At 44.1% G+C, this 23,151-nt stretch overlaps 1 protein-coding gene and 2 long non-coding RNA genes across 11 annotated transcripts in view; 1 reads left to right on the forward strand and 2 right to left on the reverse strand.

Moving 5' to 3' along the window:
- Window positions 1-23,151, reverse strand: part of LOC142796183 (uncharacterized) — a 105,582-nt gene that overhangs the window by 64,958 nt on the left and 17,473 nt on the right. The window lies entirely within an intron of this gene.
- The window catches only part of LOC119169173 (transmembrane protein 117), a 261,084-nt gene that overhangs the window by 727 nt on the left and 237,206 nt on the right, over window positions 1-23,151 (forward strand). For 8 of the 9 annotated variants that reach the window (XM_075886300.1, XM_075886304.1, XM_075886301.1 and 5 more), the window contains exons 2-3: window positions 16,561-16,633; window positions 20,903-20,954. In XM_075886300.1, the coding sequence (XP_075742415.1) occupies window positions 16,588-16,633; window positions 20,903-20,954 (98 nt within the window). In that variant the 5' untranslated portion in view covers window positions 16,561-16,587. The remainder of the gene's footprint in view (window positions 1-16,560; window positions 16,634-20,902; window positions 20,955-23,151) is intronic. The other variant, XM_075886302.1, reaches the window with a different exon arrangement.
- Window positions 779-22,578, reverse strand: LOC142796185 (uncharacterized). The gene is made up of 2 exons (XR_012893599.1): window positions 17,887-22,578; window positions 779-921 (listed from the first exon to the last, which is right to left on the reverse strand). It is a non-coding gene; the product is annotated as an uncharacterized LOC142796185 (long non-coding RNA).

The raw sequence follows: 23,151 nt of genomic DNA on the forward strand, positions 1-23,151 counted from the left end.
AACACAAACAAAAATGGGGGGAGGGGGGACACTCACTTTTAACTGACACTTATTGTGAAACGAGCAGTCTTGCTTCTATACTAGCTCATTTGAAAGTTTGCGCTTGTTCATTTTTTTTTTCTTGTTGTTTTCACCAACTAGCTCTTTGCCGAATTTTCGAATATTTATTTCTCATCATATCGACCTGTATTGTTGGCTTCTGTATGATACGTATGTCAGTAAATTGAAATGCAAAATATACTTGAAACATATTCCAAAGTCAAGAATTCACAGGAAACAGGTTTTCATCAGGATACAATGACGATGAAAAAAAAAAAAAAGAAGTGAGAAGTTTTTCCCGGGTCCCAGAATAACTTAACAAGGTGTGGGTTTGGGTTCGTTCTATGCTCTTCTTGCACAAAAGTTTGATGGAATAAGGACGTACGAAACATGCTTGGTGCACCAGACCGTTTATGTTTTGTCCTTTGTCCATGAAATTTTTGCGCAAGTAGTTGAGAGTAGTATCCTTCTGCTGTATCAATAGCTCTTACAGCATAAAAATGAAATTCAACAACGTTCATGATGACAACTTGGCTTCTTGGTGCTTCCTTGCCAGGACAGTGCGCGCATCAGAGGAGAGGGAACGGATTCACTCGTTGCTGGTCACTTTTTTGTTTTTTGCTTGTTTGCTTTGTGCCTTGATAGTATACAGTTGATCCCTTTATAGGCCGTCACTTATAAGAAGTGACGACCTAGAAGTGTGTGAGGGACACAAGAACTACTCCCAGCTGCTGTCTCGTCCGAAGGGGTTCAGCTTACTTTAATGCGCATAATTCCAATCACATAAGAAGGTGCTACCATCTGACGCTGACTTTTGTGTGTTGCATGGTTTTGGCCGGTACATCTCTTCCAGGTACTTGTCACTTGTCACTTCAGTGTGACCTTGCAGAAAAAAAAACATGGAGAAAAAAAAAGAGGTCTTCCCTTTTGTCATTGTCGTTTTGTTCCACAGTTGGGATGAAGTTATGAATTGCCAATTTACCGAAAATGCTGCTCCCACTTGTCAGCCAAATAGTTTACCAGCATTCTAGACCTTGTCATAGTCTTACACAGTACAACCTGATGGCTGACTAGGTGTACATCGTCAGCTAAAGTTCCAAATTCCTGGAGGTTGTAGTTCTCCAGGATGATTCAACATCTGTTTTTTTTTTTTCTAGTGCCCAGAAAAATAGTGTGTAGTAAAGTTTCGAGCTCATATTACCGCTACATTGGAAAGCCCCAGGAAAAGAAAACATCTTTGGTCTATTTTGATTGCATTTACATAATGAACTTTTCTTCCAATTGGCATGTAAATAAATTACAGGAAGCATGGCATAAAACGGAAATAATTGACTGTTGCACAGGCTAAGGACTCAAACAAAAGAAGACATGTTCAACACAACACAGTGATAGCTCTCAATAATTATTTTATTACTCGCTGATCATGCTACTTTATGTACTCCCACAGTGTAATACATAATGTGTGCATAGCTCTCACAACTATAAATTGTATCCTACATGCATACATTGCAATCATGGCAACACCGTATCAAGCACATTTTTTTCCCTTTAGTGCTTAACCAAAACCAGTTCATCACAAACACATGTAACCAAGTTCTTTGTTTTGGCAACACAACTGAAGGACTGCTCACGCAAACATCACCAAACGTTGAAATTCTGCTGGCCTCCATTATCAATGGCGTCATTTTGCACCTACTTCTACCTCATGGCGGCTGTTTCTTTAAATCTAGGCTTGCACATACATATATGGCAATGAAGGCCAAGAAAACGGTCAGAAGCAACACTTAGTTATTATGCTTGGGCAACCTTTTTTACATCTCCCTATCTATACATCTATATTTGTCTGATGAAAAACTTGACGTAAGTAGAATCCTGCAGACAACACATGTGATACATTTAACAAATACGTTCCTACGCTTCTTTTCACGTACAAAAAAAAAGGATCCCTTACTAAAAGGAGCCTTAAGAATCATGCCAAACTCAGTGTTGACAGACTCCAAGTTGCTGCTTAACTCAAAGGTCATTTCTGTAACATGCCATACAATATTTCAGTGTTGCAGCAAGCTGATTAATGAAACCTAAAGCCAGAGGACCTTAAAAACAAGGCACATTCTCAATCTGCTTGGGGTTTCCTTAATAAGGAATACAAAATGCTGGTGGAAACTTGTCAAATTGAAGCAAGCTTATTTTGTGCACCTTAATTAAGGCAGCCTGCGACATTCAAGAGCTTGCCCTCATCAAACTGGCCTTTCATCGTGGAAACTTGGGCAAGTTGGTAGGACATAACTGAATGCAGGAACAGCGCAACTTAGAAGTAGCTACTTCGTAACTAGGGAAGCGAAAAAAAAAAAAAAAAAAAACAAGGACAGAAAAGAGTGCTGTAAGGCAGCGCTCTTTTCGGTCCTTGTTTTTTTCTCGCTTCCGTAGTTACGAAGTAACTATTTCTAGGTTGCGCTGTTCCTGCATTCAGTTATGGCCTTTCATCACCAGATCTGAATAAACAACACGTCGTGCCTACCTCTGTCATCATGCGAAATTCCTTCCTTGGCAATTTGACAGCACTCTCTGGGCTCCAAACTAGGCTTAACATGTAGCACTGATTTCCATGTAGTGCAGTTTTCAATTGTGTATAATTGCGAGGATTATTTGGGCTGGTCGGTGATCTGTAAACGCTGATACGGTTACAGGCACTTGTTGCCTCTCTTGGCCCTCATGCGGTTTCCGAATTTCCATTACATTACTGTAGATCAACAACAGCATTTAGTGACCTCTGTGTATCTCTTGGCGGTGTTCTTAATTTAGTGTTAAAACTGGATAGTAAGAAGTATTGTGGTCCTGACAATATTTGCAATGCTTTCCTTGTTCGTTACTCCCTTTGGACCAGTTGTTACCTTACAACCATTTTTGACAAATCTTTAGAAATTGCATGTGTTCCTTCATTGTGGCTACGTGCTAAAGTTCTACTGTTGCACAAATTGGAGAACAAATTGGGTTAACGAACTACTAGCTGATTTCTCTGACTTTTCACTTGTGTAAACTACGCGAGCACATAATTTACAAACATATTAAGGATTATTTGAAAACCAATAGTATGCTAAGTGATTGCCAGCATGGCTTTTGTCGTGGTGTTAGCACCGTAACTCAACTTGTGGAATTCACTTATGACATTGTTAAAGCACTAGATTTTGGTACACAAGTTGATGCACTCTTTATAGATCTGTCCAAAGCTTTCGACACTGTTGTGCATCATAAACTACTCTTTAAGCTAAACCTCATTCTAAATAATCCTGAAATAGTAGACTGGATAGCTAGTTTTCTATCAGATCGTTCCCAATACGTACACTACAATGCTTCTGACTCCCCTGTTACTAATGTATCCTTAGGCGTGCCGCAGGGTACAGTCCTTGGCCCTCTTCTCTTTCAGCTTTAGATTGATGGCTTGCCACAATACATAGCAACCAACATGCGTCTATATGCCGATGACTGCGTTCTTTACCACACTATTAACTTTACTGATGACCACACAATTCTTGATGATGCGTTCTCCCACTTTCCCTCATGGTGTAATGCCTTGTAAATGAGTATAAACTTAACAAAAACTGTATTAATGACATTCACTTGGCATTTAGCTCCCTAGGTTATCAGGTTCTTTTTTTAAGAATTGTTCCTTACTCAAGGTACCAGAGTACCAGTATCTAGGGCTTCTATTTACTGACAATCTATTCGGGAGAAAACATATTCAAACACTATCATATGTAATAAATCAGTAAAAAAGCTGGGCTATCTCCAGCACACCCTTCGAGCAGCTCCTCAAGAATCCAAACTGCTCACGTACAAAACACTAATCTGTTCAGCCCTAGAATATGCATCTATTGTTTGGAATCCATTTCATAAGCTTACAATTTTTTAATCCATTTCAGTTTCCAGACCTAATTACTGTCATTTAGCTTAAAGCCCCACTACTCAAGGAAATCTGCATAGGATACACGTCCTACAAAAAAGTTCTTGCGCACAATTTAAAATGTTTCAAGTCGTTTCCACACAAGCGAGTATTTCTTAAAATATAAGATACTTCCAGCCACAACACTATATGATTACCGTTTGTGTAAGGCATATAAACAAGAGTTAAAAACCAGATCTTATTTCCTTAGGTGCCTTTCCAGGTTACAAGAAAACACCCCTGTATATGCAACACATAAAAGGGAATACTGGAAAATGCCAACAGTGTGAACAACATATGGAAAACACATACTCGGAAATAACTTACCGAGAGTATTAAACTGATTAATTTGCGAAGGGTTACAATTAGAGAACATGTCTCTTAAAGCCATACAGAGTTGTTTTGAACTCGAGAAAGATAATTCTTGAAAAACATTTTTTTGATATCTTTCACTTCTAAATCTTGCACATGTGTATGTTTTTTTTCTTTCTACAATAATTGAGGTCACGTGTGAGCAATGTTATTATAATGCGGTCTTTTTTTTTGTCTCTGCAAAGGATTGCAATTATGTAAAGTTTGACATTATTGTTCTTTTTCTATATATGTCTTGTAATATATATTGCTGAATTATGTTGGTTTATTGTTATTGCATCGCTGCTGTTAAGTGCCAATGAGGGGCCAGCGGCCTCGTCAAGCTATCTGAACGACAGATTTTTCCGCCCGCCCCTTCGTATCATTCACTGTATTGATGTGAAAATAAAGTCGTTGTCATTGTCATAACATTGATGTTAACAGGGTTGAGTCCATTCAAAAAAATTCTATTCATTTTATCTACCGTCGCTACAATAGGCACTTTTCACCCTCTTCCGAACTTACTAATCTAAGTCTGAGCACTCTGGCAACATGTTGCCACAAGGAAAGCTTAAGTTCATGCATGCCGTGATTGAGTCCCTACGATCTGCCCACTTAAACCAGTACTTTCAGTTTACTCGACCTTCCTGCACTCGTAGCTTGCATAACCTTAATCTTTTGCCGTTTAAATCTAGAACTGATTTGTTCAAATATAGTTACTTTTTTGCAACAATTGAGCGTTGGAATGCTTCGCCTGGATCTGTTTGTGCTTTGTCTATAACCGATTTTTTGTCTGCGCTTGATATGTGATGTTATCGCCACTTTTGCCATAGCTCATGATGGGCTTCAGAATGTATAAAAATAAATAAATAAAAATAAATGAATGGATATGTCTAAATCATGCAAAAATCTAAAAGGACCGCTGACACCAAACTTTTGGAAACTCGAGATGCTTGTGTTGTTTGATAGTCCTGCATGTGGAGCCACTTCTGACCAAATATTAGTGAGGAGCGTTGCCTCAAACATATTTTAATAAGGTTTTAAAGTAAAGGTGTGTGCTCATCTGAGAATTCAGGTCCAATCGACATATCTTGTGGTTTTACGTAGACAGGGGCCCCTGGGTGACGTTGACAAGGTCAAGCAGTGAACATTCGAGGGGCATGCACAATACCTCAACCGGCAAGGACTATTGTTCGTCACCCCTCTCGCTCTGTTGTTGGGCTGCTCTCAAGGTGGTTTTGCCCGCTTACGCTAGGAATGTTTTTACAGTGAAAGCTGTTATGAGATCAGAACACGGGTCACATGTGGCGCTGTACTTGTCCGTCGCCGGTGTCCATAACCAATATCGCAAAAAATAAGAAGAAAAGACTTGAAACTAATTTCGAAACTGGACTTAGGCAGGCTTGATATCAGGAAAGGAATCATGCTAATATGAGTAATAAAGCGTTTTAGAACATCAAGAGAAACAGCCAGGCATCAATAGCGTGAATTGCATAAAAGTGGATCGTCCAGTGATCCAACCCATTACAAAAGCTTGTTCTTGTTTACCTATCAACTGTGGTGCATACCCTGTTCAGGCATAAATAATCGGCAGCCACTGCATAGAAATATTACACAATATTCCTAGCAAGTGTCTATCAGATACCACGCTTCTCCGAAAAATGATGAAGGATAGCATGATTGATTGATATGTGGAATTTAACGTCCCAAAATGACCATATGATTATGAGAGACGCCCTAGTGGAGGGCTCTGGAAATTTCGACCACCTGGGGTTCTTTAATGTGCACCCAAATCTGAGCACACGGGCCTACAACATTTCTGCCTTTATGAAGGATAGCATAATGAACGCCAGCCTTCTACACAAGAATTATAATTATTAATGGCATAGTGGGTACCTAGAAGTGTGTTCGCAGCAGTTACTCAAAGAGTATCAAAAAAAGGCTCGGAAAGGCTGCTCTTTAAGCTTTCGTTGTGACAGTGCTGCGCGCTCCGCACAGGCCTGCTGTTTTTCTTTTTTCTGAGGGACACGCTGAAGGTACCCAGATCCCCTAATTCTTTACCATTTGTGGGTCCCCTTATTGACAAGAGCTTGTCCAGCGTCATCGAAGCTTGAGTGCACGTAGTCTCACGCACTGCCCTGCTGTGGGGCGCTAGTTACTTATGGTGTTTAGGAAGACATCTTCAATTAATGTAAAATTGTTCTGAATTAACAATGCTAGCATTAATTATACAATGCCTTAAAGCATTTACAATTTAATTTCGGCATTATCAGACACAGAGCAACAAATTACTGTAAAAAAGTCATCAACAAAACTTTCGCTGCCAGGAGTCCTTCAAATCGTATTGTATGGCAAGAAAACTGTCCAACTAATGTAGTCACTAAACAAAACCATCCTATAACCACAAAATAAGAACCTATGTCTCTAATATCAGTACCAATGTAATGTAGAAAGCACCTACTTCTAGTTACCTCCTTTAAGATAGCTTCTTTATAGTTAGGTGTTGGCAATAATTTCATATCCGACACGGCTAACTCTCTTGACTAGATGCTTATGTGCCACTTCAGAATATAGCTGTGTGTTTGTCGACTCCTCCATAACAATTGACCAACTGAGCTGCAATGAACCGTGGATTGCTCCTTCCTAAGTCAAGCATTCTACACACAGACCCATCTGTATCTGATAGGACAAAAGTTTAGACTGTCTTTTAAAGGGAGCTGGCCCAAGGGTTGCCCCAGCTGCATTTTCGTTTAAGGAAAAAGTGTTTGATGTCCGAGTGCTTAGATTTAGATGCACGTTAAAGAACCTCAGGTGGTTGAAATTTCCGGAGCCTTCCATTACAGCACCACTCGTAATCATATTGTCACAATGCAGACACAGCAGAAGTCCGATATAGAAGAGCTCACTTTAATTAAATGAAAGGCGCTCGTAAAGAGGACCGGGCAAGAACTTCATCTTCCTTTCTTGCTGCGCGAGCTCTTCTCTACAGGTTGAATGCGGCATTTGCCTCCCTCCGGGAAGAGCATTGTCTCGATGCTCGGCTACAAAATACGCGTTGTATGTAGTTGACGTATTATGCAACTGGCTCACTTGAATATGGCTTCATCCGCACAACCTGTATGATTTCTGATTTTTGGCTGGCAATTTCGAGAGGAACTGTCAGGGATGACCTCGTAATTCACGTCACTTAGGCGCCGTACAACATTGTAGGGACTAAAGTACTTCTTGAGTAATTTTTCAGAAAGGCCGCGTCGGCGAATAGGGCTCCAGACCCACACTTTCTCGCCTGGTTGATAAGTGACATATTGGTGTCGCAGGTTAAACATGCACTGTAACTCTGCTGCCGGGTGATTCGCACGGGTGCTAGCTGCCGTGCCTTTTCAGCTCGTTGGGTAAAGGCTTAAATATCCGTGTCTGTATCATCACAGTCGTGCAGCAACATGGCATCAAGCATTGTCATCACTTCACGGCCATAAAGAAGACTAAATGCCATGCTTCGGGTAGTTTCCTGCTGCGCCGTATTATAGACAAATGTCACGTATGGTAGAACGTCGTCCCAATTTTTATGATCCACGTCGATGTACATACTCAGCATATCGGCAATTGTCTTGTTGAGGCGTTCTGTTAAGCCGTTAGTTTGTGGGTGGTAGAAGGTAGTTTTTCGATGCAATGTTCCACTCAGCTCAAGCACTGACTTGAGCACCATGGCGGTGAAAGCGGTACCTCTCTGTTATTAGGAGCACCATGCCTCAGAACGATATTGTGACGGGGCAAGGTCTAGGCTTACAGGATAGCGTCCATTGAGAATCGGCAGCCGAACAAGATGTCTGAGTTGCCTCTTGCACAAGCACCTAATGCACAGGTGTCTTCTCCATCTTTGCTAAGTGCCACGCTTGCTCCTGTCGATGATGCACCGTAACATCACTCTCCTGCGGCAGAAGCGCCGTCACGGCGCTTAGTACAGCGGCGACGAATGAGGAGGGTGATACAGTTTGAGTCTGGAAACGTGTACAACGTCTGTCTGGAGTGAAGGGGTCGAAAAGGCATTGTTTAGGGGTGCGATCTCGTAGCTCACATCACTAAGTTGTCGTAACACTTTGTAGGGGCCATGGTAGTGTGATAGTAGCTTCTCTGATAAGCCGACTTGGTGGTTTGGTGTCCAGAGAAGTACCAGAGACCCTGGCGAGAAGTGCACGCTTTGGTGGTGACTGTCACAGCGGTCTTTTTGGTGCGCTTGCGACAAGTGCAGCTGATCACGGGCAAGCTGACGGGCTGCATGGGCTCAAGAAACGACATCGCTGGCGTACTCAGTACACAAGGGGGCAGCCGAAGGAAGGAGCGTGTCAAATGGTAATGCTGGATGTCGGCCAAATAGCAAATAAAACGGCGAATAACTAGCTGTGTCATGCCGTGAAGAATTGTACGTGAACGTGACAAAGGGGAGTGCTTTGTCCCAGTCACGGCGATCTGGCGAAACGTACATTGACAGCATCTGCGTCAGCGTTCGGTTCAGACGCTTGGTCAATCTATTTGTCTGTGTATGATAAGCGGTAGTAAGCTTGTGCTCAGTGGAGCAGGCGCGGAGAATGTCATCCACAACACGTTAAAGAAAATACCTTCCTCGATCAGTAAGCAGCTGCCGCGGAGCGCCGGGATGAAGAATGACTTCATACAAGAGAAAGTCAGTGACGTCAGTGGAACAGCTTGTCGGCAGTGCTTTAGTGATGGCAAAGCGTGTGGCGTAGTCTGTGGCGACTGCAACCCATTTATTTCCGGAGGTGGACGTAGGAAACGGGCCCAACAGGTCAAGGCCAACACGGAAGAATGGTTCTGTCGGTATGTCAATGGGCTGTAGGAGGCCAGACGGTAGCACAGAGGGGCGTTTGCGGCGTTGGCAGCGGTCGCAAGCAGTGACGTAGCGAACCACAGAACGATACAGTCCGGGCCAGAAAAGGCGACGTCGCACACGATCGTAGGTACGAAAGACGCCTAGGTGACCGGCTGTAGGTACGTCATGTAGTTGTTCGAGAACGCTGGTACGCAGGTGATGGGGAAGCACGAGTAGTAATTCCGGGCCATCAGCGTTGAAGCTGCGACAGTACAGAATGTTGTCGTGCAGTTCGAACAGGCGAATGGAAGGGTCTGTTGGAGCAGAGGTCATACGCTCGATGATGGAAAGTAACGACGGGTAACGTCGTTGTTCGGTGGAGATATCACCCAAAGCGTGGATGGAGAGAGCGCAGGGGTCTGAATCTAGGTCTGTCAAGTCGGGTGTTGCAACCGGATAACGTGACAAACAGTCTGCGTCTGTGTGCAAGCGTCCCGACTTGTAGTGGACCACGAATGAGTATTCTTGCAGACGGAGCGCCCAGTGACCAAGACGTCCAGATGGGTCCTTTAGCGATGACAGCCAGCAAAGAGCGTGATGGTCCGTAACAACGGAAAAAGTTCTGCCATACAGGTAAGGCCTGAATTTCCTCACTGCCCACACTAAAGCTAGGCATTCACGCTCAGTGATGGAGAACTTCCGTTCGGCAGGTGAAAGAAGACGACTGGCATAAACAATCACGCGGTCCTTCCCGTGCTGTCGTTGGCCAAGGACCGCTCCAATTCCATGGCCACTGGCATCGGTCCGAAGCTCTGTAGGTGATGCAGGGTCAAAATGGGCCAGTATTGGTGGCGTAGTCAGCAGATAGATAAAAGCCGAAAAGGCGTCCGCTTGCTCTATACCCCATGCGAAGGGAACGTCCTTCTTTAAGAGATCAGTAAGCGGTCGAGCGATTTCGGCGAAGTTGTGGACAAATTGATGAAAATAGGAACATAGCCCTACAAAACTTCGGACGTCCTTGGTTGAGCGTGGTTCAGTAAATTGTTGTACTGCTCGCACCTTTTCGGGATCTGGTTGAACACCATCGGCACTGACAAGGTGGCCGAGTATGGTGGTTTGGCGAGGTCCGAAATGGCATTTTGCAGAATTGAGCTGGAGGGCAGCTCTTCGAAAAACATCCAGAACGGCTGACAGACGTGTTATATGGCTGTCAAAAGTAGGTGAAAAGACGATGACATCGTCCAAGTAACATAAGCAGATGAACCACTTATATCCTGGGAGAAGGGAGTCCATCATGCGCTCGAAAGTTGCCGGCGCATTACGCAGTCCAAACGGCATGACTGAACTGGTAGAGGCCGTCGGGCGTAACGAAAGCGGTTTTTTCACGATCCAAGGGGTCGTCAGAAATTTGCCAATAGCCGGACCGAAGGTCGATGACGAAAAGTATTGGGCACCATGGAGGCAATCGAGGGCGTCATCAATCCGAGGCAAAGGGTAGACATCTTTGTGGGTCACTTTGTTTAAATGGCGATAGTCCACGCAAAAGCGCCAGCTGCCGTCTTTCTTCTCAACGAGCACAACTGGGGAGGCACAGGGGCTTGATGAGGGTTCTATTACGTCTTTAGTAATCATTTTGTCCACTTCATTCTGAATTACTTGGCGTTCCTTGTGAGATACGCGATATGGACGCCGCCGTATATTACTGGCATCACCAGTATTGATCCGGTGAGTCACTGCAGTTGTTTAGCTGAGAGGGCGGTGGTCAAAGTCAAAAACATCTCTATATGATGTTTGCAGACTACGGAGGCTGGCAGCTTGCACTGCAGTGAGGTCGGGAGCAATCATCTTGTTAGTGTCATCTGCAGGCAGAGTGTAATTGCGGCCAAGACAAGGGGATGTAGTATCGGTGTCCAAACCAGTAACGTTGCAGCTGTCAAGTGGAGATAGGGTGGCCAAAGACATGTCTTGCGGAATAACTTGAGTCAAGAGACTCACGTTGAGTAGTGGTATAACCACTGTATTATTAGCGACGGCGACAACAGTGTGAGCAAGGGCGACGTCTCGGGCCATCAGTACGTCGACTATAGGAGTGACGAGGTGGTCACCATCGGGCACATGACGGGAGCACGACAAAGTGACATATGTAGCAGCTTGCAGAGGCAAGCGAACGTGGTGACGACAGCACAAACGGGGAGAATGGTCAGCTGGAAAATTGGCAAACTGCGGCAGTTCAAGCTGAAGAGCACCAGTGGCACAATCAATGAGCGCAGAATGACGTGACAGGAAGTCCAAACCAAGTATTAGGTCATGAGAACACATTTCAATGACGGGAAACTGAACTAATGTAGGATGACCGGCAATGGACACACTGGCCGTGCACATCCCTTGAACATCAGGGGTCCTCCCATCAGCGACACGAAGTTTGTGGGAAGCGGCAGGCGTGAGCACTTTATGTAGGCGTCGGCGAAGGTTCGCGCTCATTACAGAAATGTGCGCTCCAGTATCTATAAGGGCAGAAATAGCCACACCGTCAACGTCTAACAAATTTTGTCTCGTTGGAAGCGTCAAGAGAGGATTTGTGGAGGGAGTCGAAAATGCAGCGTCACCTCCGGGCGCTGCACCGTTTAGTTTTCTGGGTAGGCAGAAGCGGGGTTGAATGGGGACGACGGCCTGTGAGTCTGCGGTGAGCGAGACGACTGGCGATGGCCTGGAGGCGAACGCGACTGACGACCATGCGGTGACGGAGACCGGCTGTTGAACCTTCTGTAGTTGTTTGGCGGAGAAGGCTGCGCGGCAGACGCGAAGCGGGTGCTGTCCTGTCGGTGGTGAGGTTGGGATGAAGTTCGAGGTGACGAGGACCAGCGGTAATTGCAGTAACGGACGACATGACCGATACGGTGGCAATGAAAACAAATTGGTCGATTGTCGACGGTTCTCCACACAGCAGGGTCGCGAGATCGGGCCGTAAACTGCTGCTCGTGATAGGACTAGGGTGGACACCATGAAGCTCGCTGCGGGCTGGGCAAAGTGCACACCGAGGGAATATCTATGCTGGCGAGTTCTTGGCGGACGATGGCTTGAACCATGTTAGCAGTGAGTGGGGTGGTGTCACTTGCAGCAGTGTGAGCCGGAGCAGAGGCAATGGCTTCAAGTTTGCGCCGTACAATTCGGGTCACCTGATCCGATGAATCTAGAGGTAGTGGCTGTGTTCTTGCGCGGTCTTTGCAAGATGATGTTGCAGCCGTATTTGGAAGGCGGGTAAACACGCTGTTAATCCGCCGGCTCTTCGCTTGCTCAAAGCGCTGACATTCTTTTATAATGGCGTCCACTGTAGAAAAATTTTTGCAGATGAGGAGGTTGAATGCGTCATCCGCGATCCCCCTTAAGAATATGTCCGACCTTGTCAGCCTCCGGCATCTCGGCATTGGCTTTGCGACACAACGATAACACATCTTCTATATAGGAGACGTAAGACTCGGTCGAGGTCTGCGCCCGAGACGCGAGCATTTTGTTCGCGGCCATTTTTCTTCCGGCTTTCCGAACAGGTCCAACATTTTCTCCCTGCACACTGCCCAACTCCCAAGTTCTGTTTCATGGTTCTCATACCACGATTTGGCGGTTCCCCTAAGATAGAATAACAGGTTTGCCAGCATAAGTGTCGGGCCCCATCAATATCGAGTACTCACACGTTCGTACTCTGCCAGCCAATCTTCGACGTCAACTTCATCTGGATCGCCGGAACCGCTGAACATGCCAGGATCCCGCGGAGGTCCGAGCACGAAGGTTGTGGTCGCAGAAGGAGATGTAGTTACCGCATCATCTCCGGCCGCAGGAACACCAGGAGCAGATGCAGACGCCGTACTCTCCGTCATCGTTGTGGAATGACCCTTCAAACGTCGGCCGCTGCGAAGTTCCGTTGCGAGGCGGTTGCCCAGCACTTCCACCAAATGTGACGGGGCGAGGTCTAGGCTTACAGGATAGCGTCCACCGAGAATCCGCAGCCGAACAAGATGTCTGAGTTGCCTCTCGCGCAAGCGCCTAACGCACAGCCGTCTTCTTCATCTTCGCTAAGTGCCACGCTTGCTCCTGTCGATGATGCACCGTAACAATATTTTCAATGAAAAATTGTGCCGCTTATACTGCGGTTCCGCTTGATAAAGCCTTTGTTTCTGCGTTGCAAGTAAGATAGTCGGTAGCGACTATTACTCATTTGTTTCCAGTATGCGAAGTCGGAAATGGTCCAAGGAGGTCCATTCCGATTTGTGCAAAAGGCATAGTGGGCACTTGAACTGGTTGCAACAATCGGCTCGTTTTAAAGGTGGCGATTTTCGTCATTGACAATCGAGGCACGTGCGGAGCGGACGTAATGCTTTACACTGCCTGGAAGCTTCGGCCAGTAGTACTTCTGTTAGATTCTGGCCAATGTGCGCGTGTATTCGAGGTGGCCGGAGGTTGGCTCATCGTGGCAAGCGCTCAGGATCTTATCGCGAATTAATGTCGGGACGACAAGTAAGTGGGCATTTCCGCTGGGGGAAAGTTCTTGTATAGGACACCACTGCGCAAGCAGAATGATGGCAGGCTCCTTGTAAATATCTTGGGAACGCTTGTAGACTGGCTGTTAAAAAATTGATAAGAGGAATCAACTCGCTGTCTTCTTTCTGCTTAGACGAAATGGTGACCGTGTCGACCGCTCCTAAAAACACCATGTCATCCTCTTCTGAGACATCGTCTTGATTTATAGGTGACCTTGATAAGCAATCAGCATTAGAGTGCTGCTGTCCCGACTTATAGACAACCGTCATATCGAATTCTTGTAGGCGTAAACTTCAGCGCGCTAGCCGACCAGGTGGGTTCTTCAAGTTGGTTAGCCAGCAAAGGGAGTGGTGGTCGCTGACTACGTGGAAGGGACGGCCGTAGAGGTATAGGCGAAACTTCATAACTGTCCATACTACAGCAAGACATTCCTTTTCCATTTTAGAATAATGGTATTTGGCACAAGAAAGCGTCCTGCTTGCATATGCAATCACTTGCTCGGCTGAGTCTTGCCACTGGACGAGTACAGCGTCTAAACCTACGTTGCTGGCATCGGTGTGGATCGTGGTTGGAGCATCCTCGTCAAAGTGAGCAAGCACAGGTGGTGTCTGCAGGCGCTGTCATAGACCGTCAAATGCTGCTTGTTCCTCCTCGCCCCATAAAAATGGAATATCGTCTCTCGTTATGCGTGTTAAGGGCGACGCTATATGCAAGAAATTGGCAATAAATCTGCGGTAGTCGGCTGTGGCGCAAAGGCCAAGAATGTGTCTCACAGCCTTCTTATTTGTTGGCACCAAAAATTTTTGGACGGTGCCGATCTTGTCGGGGTTCAGAAGAATACCTTCATGGCTCACCACACGTCCTAAGAATCAGAGTTCCTTGAAACCGAAACGACATTTCTCAGGTTTTAGCATTAAGCCAGCGGACCGTATTGCTGGAAATACTAATAGCAGCCGTCTTAGATCTTCCTCGAATGTTGTTGAGAAAAAAATGACGTCGTCGAGGTATACCAGACACGCTTGCCACTTAAGGCCTTATAGGACAGTATCCATCAGTCTCTGAAATGTTGCTGGGGCTGAGCACAATCAATAGCGCAGGACTTTAAACTCGTAAAGCTCGTCAGGCGTAACAAAAGCAGTCTTTTGTCTGTCCCACTCATCGACCTCGATTTGCCAATATCCGCTTTTCAGGTCCATCGACGAGAAGAAGCGTGCATGCCTCAGCCTGTCAAGTGAATCGTCAATACGCGGTAATGGGTATAAGTCTTTCTTTGTCACACGGTTCAGCTTGCGGATGTCCACACAGAAGCGTAAGCTGCCGTGTTTCTTCTTAACTAGCACTATCGATGCCCAAGGGCTTTTTGATGACTAAATGATGTCATCATCGAGCATTTTCTGAACTTGTTCTTGGATTGCTTCGCATTCTTTCGGTGCCACGCGGTATGGGTTTTGTCGAATTGGTCTTGCCCTCTCTTCCGTTATAATTCGGTGCTTTGTCAGTAGCGTTTGATTTACCCTCAAGGTCGATGAAAAACAATATTCGAACTGACCGAGAACATCTAGAAGACTCTGCCTCTGCGCTGGCGATAAATTTGTGCTCACGTTGACAGGTAGTGGTGTTGAAGCAGCCGGCGTCTCTGCCTGTAGCACTGCGAAGCACTCACGAAATTCTACAATTTCTTCGAAGTATGCAACAAAGTATGCAACTGTCGTACCCTCTGTAATGTGTCGACGCTCGTTGCTGAAGTTCGTCAACAGGACCTCTGCTTGCCCAGGCACTACACTGACGAGACTTCTGGCAATAGAAATTCCTTGAGAGAGTAAAGGCGTCGATACTTGTTCCGCGACACCTTCTCCAGTATGCTGCGTGTTACATGTGACAATATGGTGGTTTTGGAACCTTAAGCCCCAACAATTATATTATCTCTTAGAGGGCATAAAAAAGTTGTTCAGGTGTATGTGAAAAATATGTTCACGTAAATAGAGATTGTACTGAAAAGTTGCTTTATCATTATTGAAAGTTAGTGCAACTTATGCAATTGCCTGTATCTACCTCTGCCTTTCGAGAGTTCTTAAGGTTGTCATGAATTAAATGAATGTGCGGGGCTGCAGGCAGCAAAACAAGCTCTAACACACAGAACATTTTCACTACAGTTTAGGAGAGAGATGCATTTTATCAACCCCTACTTTTGTCCAGCACACTGGTGTCTCTTATAAAGGGCTTAAACTGTGCTTGTTCTAGTGCTTTTTACTTCTTTGTGCTGCTTTCAAAATCAGGGGACAGGGCCGAATATCCCCCCTGTGCACCATAAAGTGTATAGATGATGCCACTTATTAAGAGCATTGTTTCTCAGCAGTGTCTCTAATTTGGATTTATTCGAATAAAAACCATAATTATTTTCACACAGCATGATCTTTTCATTATCGTGACCATTTTCTTAACCATTTTTTTGTAATCTAAACATTGTACAGTGTTACTGATTATTTTATTACAGTGTTAAGTTTGTTTACTTTTAACTCCTTTGAACTTTCATTTCTTATGGGTAGTCAGTCCCTTGTGCAGTCTGTTGGCTATGAGACCCCTCTTTGTATCTGTACATTTTAACCCCTTTATAAGAGGCACGCTCTGGGCAGCAATTCTTGTCTCTTGTATGAGATCTCTCTTATAAACAGGGAACCATGTAGGCATTTTCTTATCTAACTGTATTTTACTATAGACACACTGGTGTCTCTTATACCCATTTGACTTTTCTATCAGTCTTTTATAAAGTGGTTCAACTGTATAGTAGTCCCCAATTGAATTACTATTATTATACACGATAAAGAGCTGTGATTGATGCACCACATGTATGCTTATTTTTGTTTTTCAGTATTGGGGAAGCTCGACATATCGGGCCATGTGTAGAATGGAATGGCTGTCCACAGACCAGAACTCAGGTCAAGGTGAGACGCTTGCCACGATTCACATTAAAGCTGAGCACTTTTGCAGCAGTCTGTTGCGACAGTGGAGGAAAAGGCCCATTAGGCAATATGAGTGATCAGCTTGTAACAATATTTCTCACTGTCCATTTTGCGAGGTGGAAATATGGCCGTATTAGGAGTGAGCACTGTCAGGTGCACCTTTTTGCTGTTAACGTTTAATTAAAGTATGAGGCCAAGTGACAGAAATTTTTTTTAAAGCGATAATCACTAGAAAATGTTAGTCTGTAATATAAAGCACATATTTTTAGGTACTTGCGAGTATTATAAAATAAGACATACTTTATGTTAATTTTTCATATTTAAATATTTTATGAAAAGTATGCTTTGCACGAACTGTCCTAACTCAAGTCCTGCTCATTAAAAAGTTTCTTTTTTTTTTTGCCGGCACATACAAAAAACTTTGGCCTGTAAAATAACCCAAAACAAATGAGATCTTGTGAATGGTAAAAACATAGTAATTAAATAACCAAAAAGTATGCGCTAACACTGGTGGCACCTTTGTATAACCAGCAGCCATAGTAAATCTTGTGGTACGATTTCGCTCATTGAGGTTCATCGCACGCCTAATAATGTGATAAGGAAGTGTGCCAAGTTTTAATGAAATATGTTGATTAGCAAAAGAGCTACGACTTTTTGCATACGGAAAAGTGTCAGAAATATGTTTTGAGAAAATCGACAAAAAAGATTTGAAACAGGTGCATGCTTGCACAAGACACTCGGGAGGGCTAAAATTCTCAATCTTTGTAGCCAGTTTCATCATTGACCTTATATTGTGTGCCTCTTATCTAGCGGCAACGCTAATTTTTTTTTGAGCTTGTTTCACAAAAACAGTGATATGACGAGGTGCTCGCACTGACGAGGTGCTGATCATTCTTTAGGCATGCTGCTTTTTTAGTGTAGGGTTCCGGCTCAATGCCAAGTCGCTTAAAAATATCAAATGTGCTTCTGTTGCCTTCATTAAAACCATGCACATCATCAAGCAAAGCAAATTCGATAGTTTACAGGCTCATGTAGGTGTTCTCGAGCATAAAAAACACATGTATTGCGTTATGCATTCACTTGTCAAAAAGAATATGACTTTTATGACCAAAAATGATGTGTTTACAGCACTATTAAAGCATTATTACATTTTCCCTGTTGATATGAGTGCTAAATAACCTACAAAATAATATTTATCAAGCTAATTTTGTGATTGACACAAAAATTACACTTACAGTTTCGGTTTCGTAGGTGATGGGTGGTTGAACATTTTTACTTGTACCTTTGGAGAAAAACTGCGGAAGCAGAAGCTTTATGCAGCAAAATGACGGGCAATAAATTGGGCTTTTTTTTTTTTGCCCTTTGCGGTTCTTTATTCTTTATTCAGTACAATACAGTGCAAGTAAAAAGTTCATATAATACAGAAAGAGGTCCCAAAGTAAAAACTGTCAGGGGGACCTCCTGTGAATTCATGTATAAAAATATAGAACAAAGATTGGCAACTAAGGAAAAAACAGCAAGCGAATAAAACAAATAATGTAACCAAAAAGCAGTAAACGACATTCTGAGAAATAATTAACATTTTTCACTTGACCTCATACCTTAAGCATTGCAATAATGCCTTCGTGCACTTCTAGCAGAGCCTGCTGTTGAGCCAGTAGGTGCATAGCTTGCGAGACCGTGCACATAAGGGGGGAAAACTTCCTTTCACAGTGGTACGTATTGCCTTGTAGTCCATCATGCATTTGCGTGAGGGATGTCTGCAGGATATGAAAATTGTCGTGGAATGAGAATGCTGAAGAAGGGAAAAATTTAGAATGCCTCCATGACATCAGTATCAATGTAGTGGATATTGTTGTGGTCCTTGCAATTCTCATGGTTTGTTGAGGAACACCTCCCAAAATATTCTACCCCTGAGCAATGTATGGGTAGGGGGGCCTTTGTCAGACAGTTGCATCTGCCTTTAGCCCCTTCATCTCAGACCATGACTGTCTGAATAAACTTCTGAATACAATAGAAAATATGATGGAGTAATGCCTTCATTTGGGCTAGTCGGTGTATACTTGGAACAAAATGCATGACTGCACTAAAAAAGACCGACAAGAACAAGACGCTCACAGGACAGGCGCAAAGTTTTCTTGTTGGAAGATTGTGCCCGTCCTGCGCACATCTGTTCGTTGTTCGCGTTTTTTAGTGCTGCCATGCATTTTGCTGTCAAAATATTTCTGTGTGTTAATGCGAGTGTCGTTAGAAGCCAGTGGCTGATGTTATAGAATTTCAGTCGAATATGGGATAAATGCATCTCTTTCAAATGCTCCATTTACAGTACTACGAGCCAATTTAACTAGTTTTGCAACTCTTGAAGTGAAGAAATATGCAGGATAATATTTGAAACGAATATATATGATGTACATACTCACATAGCTCGTGCACACCTACTGAAGTTTATGAAAACTGAATTGCATATTTTGCACCATTGCATGTCATACATAAGGCCAACTCGACACCCAGAGCAGACATGGCCGCAGGGCCAAATATTTAAAGGGAAGGCTGAGAGAATGAAGTCTGCATAGTATCTGGCCCGCTCAGGTGCGAGCAGGGGAGCAGGGCCGGTTTCTGAGCTGTGGTTTGGTTAAGGAAAAGTGGCATGATACAAAGAGGGAAGCGAGTATGTAAAAGATAGCCTTGTTCACCGGCAAGACACATAATTATGAGTGCCTGCTCGAACTGGTAGTCTCCGAGAAGGGCAACAATTGGGCATGCTATCCTAAACCTGCTTAAAATGCCACACGAACAATGAATTGTGGTTTCGGTTGAAGCACGCGACAGAGTTATGGCTTCGAGCCATTTCGTGCAGGTGTCAACTACGAGTATCATTTTGCTGCTGATCGGCCTCGTCTAGTCTATGAGAATGCAGGGCCACCTTTCGCCAGTTTCAGGCCACTTGACAACAAGCACCACAGTTGGTATGGGCAAACTTTGAACATAGTTCTGGCACTCAGCTGACACCATGATTTGTGAAGTGTTTTAGTATGTGTGCACATGCATCAGTTTAACCATGCATTTTAACCAATTAGCCCAGTTGTAGATTCCCTTGCACATGACACATGCATAGTGTGAGGAACCGACCGAAACTGGAGAAAGATAGCCAAGCCTAAACACGCTCAGTGTTACTAGCTTGTAGCAGCATTAACATCGGGCGTAGAATTCAAATGTTGGAGGTTCCGTCCCTGTCATTGGCAGGTTGTCTTTTCGTCCACTTTTACTCGATTGATTGATATGTGGGGTTTACCGTCCCAAAACCCATATGATTATGAGAGGCATTGTAGTGGAGGGCTCCGTGAATGTCGACCACCTGGGGTTCTTTAACGTGCGCCCAAATCTGAGCACACCCTACACCATTTTTGCCTCCATCGAAAATGCAGCCGCCGAAGCCGGGATTCGATCTCGCGACCTGCGGATGAGCAGCTGAATCGAACAGTACCTTAGCCACTGGAACACTGCGGTGGGGTGTCCACTTTTACCTTCCTGACATCTGTATTACAACTATTGCACTTAACACAGTACAGATTACATTCATTCCCTGTACCTTTCTTGGCTTCATTGTCATCTGGTCTTTATTAGATTGGGTCAAACAATGAAACGAGCCCTCAAGAATTTCTTCCCTTTATTTAGCAAAACGTTTGCATCTCTAGCAAAAGCTTGGCATTCTTAGCAAGAACTTAGAATATGCCAGATCATGCACTAGCTCTACTGTTGGTTCCAGCCACTAAGGCAGGCACTGTTTATTGTTTTGTATTTCTTTGAGGATAAACTTTTTTCTCTCTTGTATTTCTTTGAGGATAAACTTTTTTTCTCTGGTTGATTTTGTTGATTTCTGCTGCATGGCATAAAGAGGCTCCCTTCTGTAACGTAGCAATCTCATGCTAGGAACAATGTATAGTGTAAATCAGGTGTACCCAACAATTGCATGCTCTTGTACATTGCAAGATTCTTGATTGTAGATGAGAGTAATAATGCACAGCTTGAAATTGCTTCACGATGCACTGTGACAATCGAACAGTGCATTTAGTGCAAGGTCTTACTGACTGGAGCAGTGCATGATGGGTTCAATTGTGTACTTAATTATGCATATGAAAAGTCGTTAATGTATCAGCTTTACTATTGCTTAAAATTTGGCTTCTTTTACAATTATTTTTATGTGTTTGTTTTGGTGCACAAGTAATTTTATGAAATGGTGGATATTTGCAGTGAATCCTGATGTGAGCTGTGAGGCCTGCAGTAGTTCTGGTGTAGGCCCAGGGTAAGCACCTTGTAGCACGAAACGGGAAGCGCAAATTGTTTGGGAAGTGAGACAAACAATCTAGGTATAAGAAAACAATGCGCATTGCTTCTGGTTAGTGGATCGGAAGTTTTCTACATGGAAAATAAAAGCCTGGGAGCAAGTTTTAAGTAGAATGGCGCGATGACTTCAACAATGACTTTAACACTTCGAGCAGGTGTCCAGCTCACTGCACTACGCCGAAGCCTTCCAACATGCATATCAAGAATAGAAAAACAAACTGGAGCACAAATGTACAAAACACGAGGCATACAATGAACCTTTATGTTTACCTGAGCTACACACATTGCTTAACAGCTGCAATAAATCTGCCTCAGGTTGATTGTGTAGTATATGAAATGTTGAAGAACCTACCTCTCGAAACACGGAACGTCCTTCTTTTCCTGTACAATGCTGTATAATTTTCTGCTGAGATCCCCTGTGTGTAAGATTGGTGAGGTCCCCTCTGGGGAGATCCCACAAAATATGTTTTATTGCACATATGTGAATGATGAACAAGGCAGTCTGAAATCCTGCGACCTTTCAATGTGTGAGCGCATGCATCCTGTTCTCTTCGAAAAGAACCCATCATCCTGATGCAGAGTAACATCTCTCTGCTAAGATGAACAATAAATTATTAGGCCTTATGTTGGATACTAAATATTCATATTTTACATTAAGTATTTCAAAACAAGTGTATAAAAAACTGGCAGATCCCACCTACGGTGGGATTCGATGATATGCGAAGCATGTATGAGGAAGGTTGATATGTCACTTCAAAATCAGACATTACGAGGCCGATGTAAAATATGCCATATATTACTTCCATGTCATGAGCATAGCATGTAGTCATGTTTTTATGACATGCATATCATGTTTAGTTGTGCCACTTACCTTCACAGTCTATTCACGTCACGTGATACCAAATTTGGTGTTTGTGGAGCTAGCGAAATGACCGCAAGCACGCTACTAGCGTAGCATATAGTCATGTTTTACATGACACGCATCTCATGATTATGATGTTTGAACCAGTCATATTCGTCTATTCACATCACGTGATAGCAAGTTTGGTGTGCGGAGCTAGCAAAATGGCCAGAAGTGCATCATGAGCGTGCTACGTTGTCATGTTCTTACATAACACCCATGTCATGTTTGCACCAGTCAGATACTCTCGTCATCCATTCCCGTCACCTAACACCAAACTTGGTATATGTGAAGCTAGTGAAACGACCGCGAGAGCACCATGAGTCATGACCTACATAACATGCAGGGCATGATTTCTACGTTAGGGTCTGTCACGTTCGCCATGCAGTCATGTCATACCATGCCAGTTTTGCAATATGTCATGTGTACAAAATCACTGCAAAAGTAGCAAGAATATGAAATGTAAACCATGACATTCGTGACATAAATATAATGATTTTCATATTATGACTAATCACTTATTATCGTCATACAGTCTTGTTATGCTTTACAAATTTTAGTATCAATATCATTATCTAAATGGCCAGGAGAGCTAAAAGTCGTAGGTAGCTAGACGGGCAGACAGACAGACAGGCGGGCAGGCAGGGCAGGGCAGGCAGGCAGGCAGGCAGGCAAGCAGGCAGGCGAGCGGGCGGGCGGGCAAGCGGGCGGGCAAGCGGGCGGGCGGGCGGGCGGGCGGGCGGGCGGACGGACGGACGGACGGACGGACGGACGGACGAACGGACGGACGGACAGACAGACACACGATCAAAGTCGCCTGACACGCTGAGGAATGCTCCGCATTTACAACAATGTATGTTCTCAGAGTGCTGTCACACAAAACGTAGGGTAAAAAGAGAAGTGTTTGATGAATTTATATACAAGCCTCACATGCACTCCCCTAGACTACTAGGCAATGATCTATCAGTGTGCACTTTGGCCAAAAGTGTGCACTTTGGCACTTTGGCCCTGTCTCCCATCTACAGGCACTTTTGGCACTAACCTCGTAGAGAGCCTCTACGTTGAATCAAAAGAATGGTCGCTGCATGTTCAAACATCCTGCTTATTTTTTGCATATTTTGTGAAGGTGAACACAAACAAGGAACACCATGGACTCCGCAATCAATGATCTGTCCACCTGTACTCTTCATCACAGCTGCTCTTTGGTGTAATAGCTTTACGCGTTTCGTGTGGAAGGCTTAGCTGATAAAATGAG

This window comes from Rhipicephalus microplus, chromosome 2 (genome assembly GCF_043290135.1).
Source record: "Rhipicephalus microplus isolate Deutch F79 chromosome 2, USDA_Rmic, whole genome shotgun sequence".
Taxonomy (NCBI): Eukaryota; Metazoa; Arthropoda; class Arachnida; order Ixodida; family Ixodidae; genus Rhipicephalus; species Rhipicephalus microplus.